The sequence below is a fragment of the Uloborus diversus genome, chromosome 4 (genome assembly GCF_026930045.1).
Source record: "Uloborus diversus isolate 005 chromosome 4, Udiv.v.3.1, whole genome shotgun sequence".
Classification (NCBI taxonomy): domain Eukaryota; kingdom Metazoa; phylum Arthropoda; class Arachnida; order Araneae; family Uloboridae; genus Uloborus; species Uloborus diversus.
In genome coordinates this window covers 77,223,165-77,240,188 of record NC_072734.1, presented here as the reverse complement: position 1 = coordinate 77,240,188, position 17,024 = coordinate 77,223,165, and the positions used below count along the sequence as shown (strand labels likewise).

The following is a 17,024-nucleotide window of genomic DNA, read 5'->3' as shown; positions in this document are numbered from 1 at the left end:
TGAAGTTTCCACAAATGACCAGTCTGTATAAAATGTTTAAAAAAAGAAAAACCTTAAGAATTTCGCAGTTTAAGAGTGGTACAACGCTTTCAGAACTCTTGCTCATGTAATGTGAAAACAATATCTTTTTGTTTATACTGTAACATTATTGTTTTAATCAAAATTCTTCAGTCATCTTTTAAGTTTTGTCAACAATGCAGCATTGCAAGAAACTAAGCCAACAGAATGCTTGGGTTTATCAACAGATTTCTTTCAAACAAATCTAAGAAGGTTTTTCTGCCTTTATATAGGAGTTTAGTAAGAGCCCATTTGGAGTATGCTGTGGAGTTTTGGTCGCCTTATCTGAGGAAAGACATTTCTGTATTGGAAAGGGTTCAAAGAAGGGTAACTAGACTAGTAAGGGGACTTTCGAATTTAGATTATGATACCAAACTTAATAGGCTTAATATGTATAGCCTGGAGCAAAGGAGGACCAGAGGGGACATGATTCAGTTGTTTAAATTTATCAAAATGAATGATGTTGATGGATTAAATTTTTGCACGGAAAGCAGGGTGAGGGGCCATTGTTTTAACCTATTCAAATCTCAGGCTAATCTGGAAGTAAGAAAAAACTACTACTTCAGTAGGGTTGTGGGCACTTGGAACAGCTTACCAAAGAGCTGGTAATGAGCAAGAGGTTGGATAGCTTAAAGAGGCCCATTGATCTTCATTGAGGACTGACTGGGACCAGCCTAGCTGGGCCCAGGTCTTGTTGCTGGTCATCATATTTGTATTTATTTTGTATATAGTAGCATTAAATAAAAGGGTAAAATTCACAAAAATAAAAAGTTGATAATTTTCTGTAGATTTCTGAAACACCCTAATGTATGCTTTACATATTTTTGCAAGAATTGATGGTTATAGCAATAGTAATTTTTAAGTTTCTTTTTTTTTTCTTATTTTATATAAATAAGTTTTCAGTGAATCCTCATGTCTCATTTGTATATATCCCCACCACTCCCACCTTTTAGCGTAGTGTTGTAATATAATAAAATCCTGAATAAAGTGGCTTATGATAATAAAAACATGACTACTAGCTTAAAAGAATGAACTGGACACTTGTTATTAACTTAACATTTGAATTTTCACATAGAGTAAGAAAGGCTTTGAATTGATAAAAACGGTTAAGTGTGGTAGAACTTAGAGTTTTCAAATGAATTTCTCCAATTTTGGTTTTAAAATGATTTTAACCAATGATTATATAATAAAAAAAAATCATTTATAATTCAAATCATTGACCCCTGTTTCTTAGATAATTGATTTCTTTTTCTAGGTGTTAATAAATCCACTATCAATCGTCAACTGGCAATCAAACCTGAAAATCCTTTAGAACGGCTAGAGAAATTGATTAATAGTTCTAATTTCATGGAAAAACAAGTAGGATTTTGTGCTCAGTGGTGCTTAGATAATTTATGTAAGTTTTCCTCATTTTCTCTCCTGTATAATTCATATAGAGTGAATATCTGATAAGTAAATAATTTTATATCCTCTGGTGCCATGAGCTTTATTTTGTCAATTTATTCAACTTATTTAGCTTAAAATTGATTAATATCTTTCTACTATATCATAAAGTATTTTAAAGAAACTAGCTGCATGTTTTACTCCCATAAAATCTTATTTACTCAAACTATCATTTCTGACCTCCATCTCATGTATGACCTTCTGGCACAATTTTAAGCATATTATCAAACTTTTTATAAAAGCAATGTGCAGACAGCACGGTTATGATATCCAGGGACTGAAGTTTCATCCTCGTTATTGACTCATCAGTCTGGAATAGTCAATAACAGAGCTGGAGGCAGATGTCAACTCATTGAAGCTGAGATTACCTTCAAACCGGTTGATAGAATAAATTTAGCACAGCAGCAAGAGTTCGCAAGCAATGGTGTGATTTATCTTGTAAAAAAATCCCACCAAATTAAAAAAAAAAAAAAAAGAGTACATCAAAGTGGCATAGACATCCAGTGAATTAACACACGCCATGGAATGAATGGCTAGTAATTCATTTTAAAAATTAAGATTTCGAAATATTCTTTCTGGGGTGAATTGGCCGCAGCAACTTCTTTGGAAACAGTTTCCAGAATTTGGAAAAGTTTTGTCCACTGGTTATTGGTGCTCATTTACTGGGTTGTTGGTGTTTTTTTTTTTAAAAATTCTTTCCTCTAGATAATGCAGAACCATAAAAGGTCGCCCATTATATATATATATATATATATATATATATATATATATATATATATATAATAATTATAATAAAAGTGAAAAATATTGAAAAGACCACACCAAAAGCCTGTGGATGGCTAATTATCGGAACTTGTTTTCCTAATTAGTCGAGGCGAAACCCCCTGCTTTTAGTTTTAGGTTTGAGCTCTTGTTTTGTAGTTTAACATGTGGTGCATTTGTCCAATGTTACTCTATATTGCATGTACTGGAGCTTAAACATTCTCTTTTAGTTCATAATTAAAATTTTTTGATCTTTTGACCATATTTATTAAATCCTCCAAGGCTGATGAGCTCTGGATTCATACTTTGTCTTTTCCTATGAAATAGCTGTTTGCAATTTTTCTTTTTATCATCCATTATTTTTTATGTAATTTGTTTAATATTTGGTATTTGGCTTGCATATTATATATATATATATATATATATATTAGGGTGGTCCTTATTTATATGAGAAATTTTTTTTCTCTGAATTCAGCAAGTGACGCTCCCTAGTTTTTTGACACTATAATAAAAAGTAACGTGTGCAAAATTTGAACTCGATCGGTCGATAATAACACGTGCTCCTAGGGCGTTGAACGCTTTTGATCATTTTTCCACAAATCTTCGAGTTTTTACTTCAGACCCAGTTCATTGTTTCTCCCAGGTTAGCAAAATATTTTTACAGTAAGGTAGCATTAAAATTGATCTTTTTAGTTACTTTATATCATCTAAGCATTTTACATTGAATTAGAATGAAATAATGCTTTAGAAACTTTACATTAATCATACGCTTTTCTCAATGTATCTTGAGTGTGTGTATTTTTTTCCAATAGTCTTGGACATTATGTAAAATAAATTGCTTTTGTGACTCATATTTGGTAAATTGTTTGTGAAATTCTTCGATTAATTATGCTCCTCTTTCAGTTGTATCATTCACAACTTTCAGCATTTTAACGATCTCTCTTCCATTTAAATAGCTTCCTTCATTTTGCCATAAATCAGGATCAAGTAGAAAAACATCTTTTGGTATTTGTAACTTATCAAGCAGTTTTATTGATTTGTAATTGATTCTATAAAGAGGAAAATCTTTACTAAGAAAGTATTTCAAATCATCTAACCTGATATGAAATTTTTTGTACAATCATCAGACATGTCTTCTTTATCAGAAAACATTTTTTGGAGTAGTCTTTTACTATCTTCAAAGTCAATTCCTTCATCCAATACGGACAAAACTACTAGTTTATCCTCCAAATACCACAATTGATTTATGAATTTTCCAATCGCTACTTCTACTGCATGTTTGTTTTCATTTTGTACGCTGCTAGTGTTTTTGGCAAATTATATTACTTAAAGGAGCCTCGATTGGGTTGCTGCAAAAAACTATATCTTCATACAGCATTTAACTGTAAAACAGCATTTAAATCCTTTCTCTTCATGTAAGGTCAATTTAAATTGTTTCCTAAATATATGAATTTTCAAGTAATAAATCCCTTTTGCCACCCAAATCCACTCCAAGCCTGATCTGTGGCGTCGTGCAGTTGTCTTTTGAGCACCCTTGTGCAATGGCTTTCGAGAAAAATATACTAAACAGCTGATGGAGTGAGGTTTTGTAGACAAATATAAAATGGAAAAGAAGACGTTTGGCAAAATGATTTATTCAAAAAATTATTTGTGGATGTTTAAATTTGGAATATGGTGTACAATTTTATACTTTGTTCCTCGAAATTATTTCGAGTTCAGCAGTTCCTCTGATATGCTAATATTGTGTTTTAAAATATTTTTAAAACACAATAAAGAAAAGGAAAATATTTTTAATGTCACAAGTTAAAGCCACTGTGAATATCTATCTAATCTTTAAATGATGAATAATTGATAAAACTTGTATGCCTGTCAAATCATGACAACAGGAGCAGTGGCACATTTAGAAAATACTTTTAGGGAGGCACACTGAAAAAAAAATCTCCTTTAAAAAGAGGGGTCCGGGGGAATAATTTTCTCCCCCGAAAATTTTTGAAACTCGCAGTTTTAAAAACGAGTTTTTAGATGGCCAGTGGTTGAGCTATGGGGGTGAAGAAGTATGAGGGGCTCCGTGGAAATTTGTAGAAGTTGAAGCCTTAAAACACGATTATAGGCCATATTTACTGACGTTAGAATGGAACTCTGTTGCTCTCACCGATAGTTTTTTTTAAATAGATAAAAATTAATTTCTCTCCTCTTCTCTTCAATTTTTTGAAATTTAACATCCAAAAACGCAATTGTAGACAACTTTGAAGATTTTTATGAGAAGGGGATTGTGGAGCTCTTCCCTGGAACTTTTTTCAAAATTTAAGTCCTAAAAACTTGAGCAATATTCTATGATATTGAGAGGAGAGGTTCAAAGGCTACTCCACTTAAATTTTCTTAAGTCATGTATAAAAAACTTATTTTTTGTGATATTAAAGGAACGTGGTTCTAAGGAACTTGCTCGAATATTTTCTGAAATTGGAGTGTAAAAAATGCTATTGTAAGACCATATTTAATAACATTCGTGCCAATGATCTTTCGAAATTGAAGCTCCAAAAGCCCAATTTTAGAAAATTTTGAACGCAGTTTCAAGCAATGTTGTTAGGTATTTGGAGGCTTACCCTTTTAATTTTGCAAAAGTGAAGATCTGGAAACAAAATTTGAGATACTGCTCTTGGTGGTGGTGGTGGAGGGGGGAGAAGATTCGGAGGTGTAGCATTTTGAGGAATTTCTTAATTTCAGACGAACTAGAAAAAAGAAAAATAATAAGTGGAAAAGAAAAGAAATAGGACGGAGGAGGGGTGCGGAGTAGCAGATCAATAACCTGTATCTATTGAAAAATTTGAATTCAAAGATTTAAAAAAAAAATTAAAGTTTTACTCCAACATCATAAGTTCTACCCCATACCCCAACAGAGCTCGGCTCCTTTTTGACTCTGGCACCCTCGTGCAACGCACAACCTTGCACATAGGGACGGCGCGACCCTGTTGCCACTCATCTGGCTCAAGGATAAGCTCCAGGTTGCCAAAAGCATATCCCTCAGGGAGGGTCTTTACCAGGAAATATTATTACAAGTTAAGAGAATTCTCTTAACTTGTAAAGTTCAGAGAAAGTTCTTTCTCAGTATCCCCTTCTTACGTACAATAATATATCATCAACTTCGTCTTTAAGAATTTTTTAAGTGGTCTGTGTACTTGATTGAAATTTTATTTCTGAATGGTGAAGATCTCTCCACAAAATGCTTAATAATGGAATATCGGGTCTAGAACTAAGAAAAGCAAGAACTTCTTAGAGACACACTCTGCAGTACGATTTTAAATGCATGATGATGGCAATCCAAATGTAATATACGAGGAACGTTTTTAAAGTAAGGTCCGTTTCGAAATAAAAAAAGAACGAATACAGATAGAGCAAAGACATTTATTGCAAAAAAAATCTACCACCCTTACGCTACATTTCGACACTGCTCCCATGATTTTCCAAGCATTTGTCATAGCATGGTACAGTATGGTCATAGCGTGGTTTTTGTATACCTATTCGTAGAAAATTGCCACCTGTGTAGTCAACCATGGGGTAACATGTTCTCTGAGCTCATTATTGCTGTTGTGCCACAGACCACCTAGAAAAGACTTTAGATGCCGAAACAAATGAAAGTTGCTGCGAGCGAGGTGGGGGCAGCCCAGAGGATGTTCAAAAACGTCCCAGCCTAAGCCCTGTAAGAGTTCTCATGGTCATCTACACAGGTGGCAAATTTGTACGAATAGGTATACAAAAACCTGTACCACGCTATGACAATTGCTTGGAAAATCACTGGAGCGATGTCAAAATATAGCGTCAGGGTGGTGGAGTCTTGTGCAATAAATGTCTTTGCTCTATCTATACTCGTTCTTTTTTTATTTCTAAACGGACCTTACTTTAAAAACAAGCCTCGTATCACCATTCAGTTTTTGCTCTAAAAAAATGCATGCACCATTTATGCGGCCGGTATTGCAAACCATTGCATCAAACACTACAGCTTGAACAGTTAGCAATAAAGAGCAATCATCTAAGATATCATATACAACTGAAAAAATATCTCTGGAATTCTGAGTAGCTGTTCAACATTTGGACCTGAAGCTACCACGGTAAGCCCATGGGCATTCTTTTTACGGTTACATCTTGATGTAGCTTTGTATCCCAGTGAATAACTACAAAATCTGAATTTAAATACATGAAATTTGATTTTTCTTCTCAAAGATTTTCTCTTGCTCTCTAAAGGCATGTATGATTGATCACAAGGTCATTTGGATTTCAATTTACTGCATCTATATAGGCTGTTAATAAATGAACAGCATCTTTATCCCTAATATCCCTAATATGACATTTGTCCGATCAGTGATGAAAGGCGAGAAGATATCAATAATTGTCAAGCTTTTTTGCGTAGTGGTAGATCAGATGTAGAAAAAAGGTTCAATAGGTTAGGATAGATACTATATATAAGGATTATGTACTGAAATGGAAGAAAATTAATTTAAAGTATAGATTTTTACGTTATTCCGATCTGAAATTTTTTTAAATTTATATTTTAGATTTGCAAAATATAGTACATTTTTATGTTAGTCATCAAGGATTTTTCAAAATTTATATTTTAAAAAGTAAAAATTGCATAAACATTTAAATATATTTATAACTAAAGAACAGAAAATTAAAAATATAATTGTCATTTCTTATATTCACAGCATTGAAACCTAGCAACCCTATTTACCACACCTATTACATACACAGGAAATTTTGTAAATCAACACATCTAAAGCCTGGAGGAGGCAATTTGTTGTTGTCAAAGATCATTCATTAAGGCTTAGACCATTCATTAATGAACTTTAGAATCCTTTGTGTTCATCTTGGTGGCAAGAAATGTTCCCTTGCCACTTAGTTTGGAACGAGCTCAGAAGAGCATTATATCTGACCCAAGGTGTACATGAACCCTCTGTAACATGTAAAATTTTATAGAATGAAAGTAAGATAATGGTCCGTCTGAAAGTAGCAGCATATATTGAGGTTCAAAATTACTGTAAATATGAAACCTAAGAATATTTTTACATAGAAATGAGAAAATCTGCAATTTTTTCTTCAAAACTAAAAAAAAGGACCCTAGGAGCACGTGTTAATATTCATGGATTGACTTAAAATTTTGCAAGAATCATTTATTTGTATAATGTAACAAATTGAGGGGGCGTCGTGTAAAATATCTGCAACTTCAAAAAAAAAAAAAAGACCACCCTGTTATGTATATATATATGTACATCTGTAAAATTAAAATATTTTTACTGCCATGTGCCAAATACTAGTTTTTAATAATGTTATGAAATTGTCCTTTCATTGATTGGTCAGTGTACCCTATATAAAAACCTTCGGTATAAATTGAAAGGAGTACAGTAATATATTTATTTTGAACAAGAGAAATGTTATCTCCCTGTATAAAAAGGACACCAGAAGGACAAATAAAATTAAGTGAACAATTTCATTTAGGGAAAAGGGTCACCTTGACTGTTGAGAAATATACTTATATGTGCCTCCTTTGTTTGGATTACAAAATTAGGTGTAAGCTGCAGATTGGATAGAAGGATAAGAAACCATTTATTATTCCTTCACTACTGTCTCCTTCTTAACATAATGTAATTAGTTTAGCATTTAACTGGGATTTTATCATTAGGTATACTTTTGCTTTGGTCAAATTGTCAAACTTCTACTTATAATCTTACTATGTACCCAGAAGCATTTTTTAATTTTTTTAATTACTCTCTTGGTCATTTTTGTCCTCTTTCAGATAAAATTAATTTAGTAAAATAATGCTACAAAATATACTGTTTAAAGTGTATACCAGAACACAGTATATCAGAGTGTACCCAATGCCTTATCAATTCAGAATTCAAACACACACTATTATGTATCTCATTCATCCATATGCGTTTGTGTGCACTCCAAGCTTCCCTTTTATTTTTCATTGCATGAGAGAGAAATTATTCACATGTTGGAGAAGTACTGTATTTCTTGAATTATAAATTTTTCAAAGGAAAAAAAATTGTAACTTTTGAAAATGAAATGTTTCAGAATTTTTTAACTAATATGATTATCTATGTGTTATTTCTGAAATGTTAAGAATTGATTTTAATGTATTTGTTTCTTCAAAGTGAAAAAAAGTGTTTATTTTCTTTTATGTGCTGTAATGCTGTGTTTTCTGAACAGTTGTGAAAGAAGTGAGTGATTTATTTATTTTTTGGTTTATGTGTAATTTTTTAATCAAAATCAAACTCTCAAGATGATTAATGTTGTCATTTTAAAAATGCATGCAAGGATTTTTTTCTTTTAGTATTTAACTTTCAGTGAATCAATGTGTTGACTGTTTCTTTTTCAGCTGTCAGTGATCAGTTTGATCATCCAAATAAATAAATAAATAAATAAATAAATAAATAAATAAAATAAAAATAAATAAGTAAATAAATAAAATAAAATTAATAAATAAATAAAAATAAAATAAATAAATAAATAATAAAAAAATAAGTAGTGATGAATTGTTTAAAACTTCTGAGTTAATTTTTTTTTCTCCAATTTGTTTCTCTAGGGTAGACCATTTACATATGAAAATGTTGACAGAACAAATTTAAATGCTATGCTCAATAGTAATGATGTTAGTGAATATTTAAAGATATCTGCTGATGGCTTGACAGTAAGTAATCCTTAAGTTTAGTTTTATTTCATGCATTCTGGTTCCCTCCAAGCTTTTGTGAGTGATCCTGACCCCTTTAAAAACTTTCTGGGACATAAATTAATCTCTGTGCTCCTTGGAAAAAGCGCATTATTCATCATCTCAAGGTTGTATGTTAGTGTGGCTCTGAAAGAGACTATTTATTGAATGAATTCAGCTCAGTTAATTTGTTTGTAATGCATATCAATTATCAATAATTCAGGGTTCGCGTTTACGCGCTATAGCGGGTTTTTTACGCAAATTCACAGGAAAGGGACGCAACTTCCGCGAAAAATCGGGTCCCAGGGACCCAGAAAACCCAAAAGATAAGAACCAGAAAAAAAATGGGAGAAAATGTTAAAGATCTATTTAGTAAATGCTTTTAAGCTTCAAAATGACCAGGAGAATCAACAGAAAGGGACTAAAATGACCCTATCTGTTTATCAGCTATTCAAACACAACCCAATTGTTGACCAGTCAATGGAATTTTAGTGATAAGACTGGAGCTTACAGTGACCTCCTGGGCAGAGCTCAGGGAGCAAGTTCACAAATAGCCCATTGTACTGTATTCTAAGAATAAGCTTTCCCTCAACTTTTGTCTTGAGGAAATTCCTAAAAACAGAAATGAAGACTAAAAATGAGAGAGGTTTTCAATGCAATCTTCAGGATTCATACAAGACAATTGTACAGTAAAAATATTGCAATTTGGTATTCATGTAACCAGAATTACTTTTGAAAATCATCATTTTGCATCCCCAATAAAAAGAGGGGAGAAAAAAATGGCGAATATTTTCCAGATCGCGCTAAACACAAAGAGTTCGGAACTTTACATTTTTTTTTGTTAAATTGCTTATGAATACTTGAATTTTATACAAAAGCACTTTAACCTTGTTCTTTTTCTAATAATTCATCTCTTTCTGATGGGTTATTTTTATTTGGACTTGCAAAAGTCGAGTATTAATCGATCGCGCCATTTTCAAAATGGCGCGATTTTAAGAATAGAACAAAAATCAAAACAGATATTTTGAACAAGTCAAAATAAAGTCAAATATACTGATTTAAGATTGCAAATGAGCAATTTTCACACTCATATGAGAAAATGTTTCGTTTTTGCGATCGCGATTTTTGCGTTGGGTTCATTCGCTTGCAATTTATTATTATGTAATTGCCAATGATAATTGGGAAGGGGTGGGGGGTCTGTTTGCATTTTTCACTAAGAAAAATTTCCAGGAAAATAAAAGTTAAGGGAGTGCTTTTTGCTTGATCAATCAGAGGCACTTGTTTTATATTTTATGGTAAAACCCATTTTTAAAGTAAATTTTGAGTTAATCTCATTGTAACTGACCAAATAGTTTCTCACATAACTGAGTCTTGCAAGTGTATTATTTGAAAATAATTTTACAATGATAAAATCACAAAAAAAATAGGGCCAAAAAAAACCAATTTATTTTATTTCATGCCCCCCCCCCAAGTATAAATATTTTTATATTATTCATTTATGCACTAAGATTTTCTGTTTAAAATTTAAGGGACTCATTTTTTCCACCAAAGGACCCAAATCTATTTCATTAATGGGTCCCTGGGACCCATGTTACGGATAGTTGAGCGCGAACACTGATAATTTATTTCTTGTGGCCAATATGAAATATTTGTCATATATATGTAGGGGAGATGGTGAACTGTGTAGGATTTAATCTAAGCATGAAATGACCAATAGAGCTGGGTCAAAAAAGCTTGGAGTGAGAGAAAAAAAAAATATTTCAGTAATAAAAGTGAAAACATCCTTAATTTGGCCTAAAATTTGGCAAAACTATATGTGAAAAATGATTATTTTATTTCAGGTGTTATTGGAAGCATACTGTCTTAATTCATTAAACAATAACTGTTATTAGACTGTATGAAACTGATCTTTATTTCATTTCATTGCTCATTTACTGTGATAAAATATCTATTCATTAAATTATGATTGTTATATTGACTGTATTCATAGAGATAGTTTTTTTTCCCTTTATGTTCAATTAGTATGTACTCAAAGTGGCAGTTAATGACAAAAAAAGAAAAAAGAAAGGCAGCTAAGTTTGAGTATTAAGCAGTAAGTTACCACTTTAGGGTTAAGATAGAACTATGTGCAGTGTACCGACAGCCGGGTTACAACATCCAGAGACTGCAGTTTTGTCCTTTTTTATGGACTCATTAGTCTGCAATAGCCGATAACTGAGCTGGAAGCAGATATCTCATTGACATCTGCCATGCATTGAAGCTGAGAGTACCAACAAACTGGTAGTTAAAATGTATTTAGCACACCAGTGAGAGTCCTCAGTAATGGTATGGTCCAACTCATCATATCAATTGAAGGCAAAGCTTGTGTATTAAGCAGTTAGTTTAGCTACTAGTTTGTTAGCACTTTCATCTCCAATGGGATGATGAGCTCGTTTATTAACTATTCTATACTGATAAGTCCATAACAAGAATACAACTACAGTCTCTGGATGTCGTAACTGGGCTGTCAGTGTATTGCGTGTAAGGGAAGATGGTTTCAATAGCATATGGGTCATTCTCTTGAAATGTAGAATTTTTCGTCCCATGTTCGCTGCAACCTCATAAATCTTTTAAAATTATTTTTTTTAATACTATTTATTTGTTACCTTCTACCAAACAAAATAACATGGGTTTAGCAGTGATAGACAATACCTATTTTTGTTGAGATTAAAAAGATGTACTAAAAAGTCATTACCATCCACTGTCACCTGACTCAATGTTTGTTTTTTGTGATCTAACTATACTGCAAATAAAACTAAAAAATGCCTTGAAAAAAATTCTTCATAATTGCCTCACATAATCAAATTCAAAAAAGTCTCTTTTTTGTTTGATTGCAATTTTGAAATTTTAGTGAAACAGTTTTAATTTGTCACTGATATTTTGCATCATTACCATCCAACAGTTTTTACACTCTTTCATAACCACTTGGTGGTACTATTAACCCCAAACAGTATTCAGTTTTAGTAGCAACCACCTTAAGTTTGTTTGAAAAGCAAAAATTTACAGTGTGGAAATCTTCATGCGTCTTGCTTAGATGTGTAACTATCAAATTAAGTAGAAACTTTTTTATTGTTGTCATTACCATCCATACCTATTAATGTTATTTTAAACATTATTATGTATTTTTTTTTATTATTTGCTTACATTAAATGAACCTTTGATCAAAATGTGCCAAAATTTTTAGAATGGTAGCTACAGTTTAGCTCATGACAGGTAAAATGAAGAGAAATTTCATTACCATCCACATTATTACCATCCAGCACAAAGTATAAAGATTTGGATGGTAATGACAGACTGAGGATAGAATAAAATTATTTGCTTTGTTGTTTTTTTTAATTACATAAATTTTTACCTTCAAATTCAGTACATTGAATAGTTTTTAATATTTTAGATACATAATTTTCTTAAACTTACTTTTTTAAAATTATATTATAAGTACCTGTTGGGCAGTGGGTTGCTGTTATTTTTCATAGTCAATGGTTCCCAGTTAACTATCATTTTGTAAAGTACATTATATTTTAAATCGATTGGTTTTAAATGTATTTTGTCATAGGATGATAACTAATTCTGTCCTTAATGTGCAGGTGTTGTTGATTCAAACCAAAGGAATAGTCTGAAAATCCACTTTATGTCCAGATAAAAAACAAAAAATTTATTTTGTCGGTCCACAGAAGAGGACAAGCACCAGATAGCCACAGAACACATTTTTTGCGTTATTAAAGATCCTCCTGTACTTATTTCTCGTAGATATTTTTGTGTAGCAAAAGAGGAACATAATTCGGTTTAACTTGCAGCATCTGTATTTAATACAAAATAAATACATAAATAATGACGTCATAGTATTCTGTTTTGAAAACAACATAGTATTTTGACATTAATTTACTGTACGTTTGCTTAACGTTATTTTAAGCATGTATACATCATTTCCAACATGCCACGATCATTACCATCCTTCCAGAGTCATTACTGCCCTTGCTACAGAATTGCTTGTCTTCAAATTATTAATGTTCAATTTTTTTTAATAAATGTATTTTAAATAGTTCTATTAGTATTTTCGAAAACATATTTTCTTTAGGTTATAAAACTTAATTTGAACGAGTGAAAATGAATGATGTAATGCATTCAGCATATTTTTATAAAACAAAGAATCTCAAAATTATTTTCAATTTATTAAAATACTTAAAATGATATATTTGTTCTTTATATTCTGTCAGGCTATTGCTGGTACTTAATTGTAAACCTTAAAACCACTAAAATTTTTTTTTTTTTTTGGAATTTCTACATGATTTTTTAACATGGGATGGTAATGACACTTTTTGTCCTTTTTACAAACTAAAGCATCATTATCTACAAAATAAATGTACATGTTCAATGAACTATTGTAGTTTTACCAAGACACATATTTTGTCTTTCAAAAAAATGTCAAATTGCATTCTTCCTAAAAAGTTCAAAAATTAAAAATTCTGGATTGCAAAATTTCACATTGCAGGAGAATGACCCATATACACTTTCCATTATGTGTTGTTGCAAAAAGTGATTAATTGCTACATGGCATAATCTGTTGTCATTCAGCAATTTTTATATGATCCAAATAGTTTTGGGAATTTAACTCGTTTGGCACAGCAGCTCGCGGAAGATAGCGCTCACTCAGGATGGCAGCTGTTACACGCAGGTTGTATGTACAGGCCAGAGCAAAATTTCCCCCTAAGCCTAATATGCATTTTCAATTATGTGATTACAGATATCATAATTTTAATCATAACCAAAAAAAAAAAATCTATAATTATCAATAAAAATATAAATGTATTGTATTTTACTATAAGGTTAGGTATGCTATGAGCATACCTAAATTGAACACTAAATGTTGATACAAAATGTGAAAAATCATTTAAAATATTTGCATTAAACATGATGAAATACTTGAAGAATATTGTAATTATTAATATTTCAATGGCATACAAAAAATCTCAAAGCGCTGATTCTTTAGTGCTGGCACTTTTATTGTGTTTTGAGCAAATTACACATAAATAACTGTTTCACTCTCATTGTCGGAAAGATCCATACATGAACCATTCATAACTTTAAATATTTCCTCCTCAGAAAGATAACGTGATATTTTAATCATAGCTATACAAATGGATCAAAATGTAAAACCCATGCTAGAATATCGCCCATAAAATCCCGTCCTAAAACATTATCAAAACTATAATATTAACAACCACTTCAAAATGAGTGTGGTTTTCAACTGCTAGAACGTGTTTATGTTCACATTCACAAAAATCCAATAAATCACAAACAGTTGACAAACCCCATTCTGAGTCTGAGAAAGAAATACTAATATGAGCAAGTAATTTTTTGAATGGAACATGGATAAGTAACACCATCTGGTAGTCAATATTTCGTTCCGAAAAGAGGACTCAAATGAGCCTCATTTGGACCGCTGAGTAAGATTCGCTATAACGCAAGTTAGGGTCATTCGCATTGGAAGAGCATCTCGCAGTGATGCACATTTGTGTTGTTCAATCCGAACGGGTTAATGCAGTGGAAGCTGGATTTTACATTGTTTGGTTCATATGTTGTGCTTCTTCCAACATCATTTTCTGCTGATCCTTGAAAATGGCTATACTGATAATGTGAAAATATTCTATATGTTACGTTAACCATTTTTAGAAAGTCTACTTGATACCTTTTTCTAGAAACAGATCAAAATACATTTTCATCTGCAACTTTTTCTTTACTTTTAAGCTGCTCTGGCATTCTTTTTCTTCTCTCTCATTATCTTATGAGAGAAGTTTCTTCCAATTGTCCAATCTTCCTTCAGGACAATTGAAGACTAGAGCTACTGACACTCTTCTTCTGGATTATCTTCTGTAAGTCAGTGACGCATGTATCGTCTCATCACATCACGAATTCATTCACTATCGGATTTGATTCCCGTCCCCCCTTCCAACGATAATGATAATGACAAAGAGGAAGTAATGAGAGATATCTTCACAGCTTATTGAATGATTCAAAGTATAAAAACTCACAATTTTTATTCGCAAATACCAACCAAGAAATATATTTTTAAAATATTGTTCCTTTAGACTGCTCTATAAATGAAATTGTATCTAAAGCGAAAAATAAAGATTACACATTTTTACTCCTAGCACGTTGACTAAGAGTACATTTTTGGACAAGATGCTTAGATTTTTAACCTTGCTCTGATTTTATGTTTTCCCACTTGGTATTTTTCAATCACTTGTTGCATAAAATTAGTGTTTTACTGTATTCCCACTTTGTAATTGACTTTCTTTCTAGCTGCTAAGCACTGAAAATTTGCAGGTGATGATTTTTGCTCTAATTTTTAGACCTAAATCCTTTAGCTGAATAATCACCCTAAGTATAAAAACGAAAAAACATTGGAGCTCTGATATTTAAGTACTTGTTTGCTTTTACATGAATATCCATAAAAATAGATTTTTTATGGCAAATAATTATTTTTGCAGTTATAAAAGAAAGACATTAAGATCCATTAACTATATCTGTAGCTTTGTGGAGTTCATTTTTCTAATAACATTCTTGTAATGTTATCAGTCTATTGGCAAAGTTCTTCTTTTTCTAATTTCGTCTCGCACTAAGAGTTTTAGAAAAAACCAATGGTTGTTGAAAATAACTTAGTATTTTTGCTCAGCATGTTTTATATTTTCACTGTTTCAGAAATAAAAAATAGCAGATATACCAATATCAGAATTGCTATTAAATTTCAGAACTGCTATAAAATTCAAAAGTCTCCTTTTTCATACACTTGCAAAAGAACACATAGGTTGTTTTTAGCTTGGAGTATATCTGCATCTTACCCACAAATCAGGCTTTTTTCATTTAAACGAACTTTTAAATTTTATCTACAAACTAAATAAATACAATATCTGAATGTTTTCGTTAAATTTTAGTCTATTGACTTACATGTACCATATTTCCTATAAAAAGTTACCAAATCATTTAAACAAAATAATGAAAGTAAACTAAGAGGAAGCAATTCTTCATAAACAATCAGGTGATAAACTGATATTCTTTTAAAACATGTTAGTTTGTGTACAGTTAAAAATTAATAAAATAAATTCTTTCCCATTAATTAGCAATTTTATATCTTAAGGTTGAAGGAATTCTGCAAAAAACTTTCAGCTTTTTTTGTTTTTGAATAAACTTGTTACACTTGGAAAAGTGAGCAATTGTTCCATTTTGAAATGGATTTTTTTCCCTGACAGTTGTACTTTCTTTTACTATTTATTGACAATTGGTTGATGAAAAAACTTTTCTCTTAGGCTCGTTGTGATGCATCATCCTTTGAAAGTGTTAGAAGTACGTTTCAGGTTGACTCTGGTGTGTGGTACTATGAAGTCACCATAGTCACTTCCGGGGTTATGCAAATAGGGTGGGCTACCCGTAATAGCAAGTTCCTGAATCATGTAAGTGTGAATTTTCATTTTAATTTTACATTACATTTATTAAATATTAGAATTATTTATTTCCTCTGATATTGTATTGCTATTCATCAAAATATTAAAAATTGCTGCTGGATGGAACAGCATTTGAATATTATCTTGGCATTCCTGCCCATTTTTGCAAAAACTGGTCTTTTTTAAAGATTTTTAATTGAAACCTGTAACACATGAGAACTTACATGATTAGGGCATTAATTTTACAAAACAATTGTAGTTTAGACTTGGAAAGGTTTCCAGAAAATTTTATGTTTCAAATTTTTTTTAGAAAACTCAGATCTCTAATTAGATACAAATTACTAACCCATTAAAAGAGCTAGGGTTTCCTATCCGGCAACTCTGATTCTGAATCCTGTGTGATCCCGCATGATATTTAGCAGGATTAATCCCACAGGATCGAGAGCAAAATCACGCAGAAGTTCCAGTCCCCCAAAAATTTTCTGTGAAAGCGTTTTCCAACTTTTGCCCCTTATAAAAAGAATATTTTCACAAACAGTATCTGAAATTTGAATCATCCTCCTTGTATATTTGCAAGA

General features: G+C 31.6%; 1 protein-coding gene across 1 annotated transcript in view; it reads left to right on the top strand.

Annotated features, from left to right (window-relative positions):
• LOC129220648 (RING finger and SPRY domain-containing protein 1-like) overlaps nt 1-17,024 on the top strand; it is a 57,295-nt gene that overhangs the window by 21,127 nt on the left and 19,144 nt on the right. Inside the window, exons 7-10 of the mRNA XM_054855077.1 lie at nt 1,313-1,453; nt 8,470-8,480; nt 8,846-8,950; nt 16,312-16,455. Coding sequence (XP_054711052.1) covers nt 1,313-1,453; nt 8,470-8,480; nt 8,846-8,950; nt 16,312-16,455 — 401 coding nt within the window. The remainder of the gene's footprint in view (nt 1-1,312; nt 1,454-8,469; nt 8,481-8,845; nt 8,951-16,311; nt 16,456-17,024) is intronic.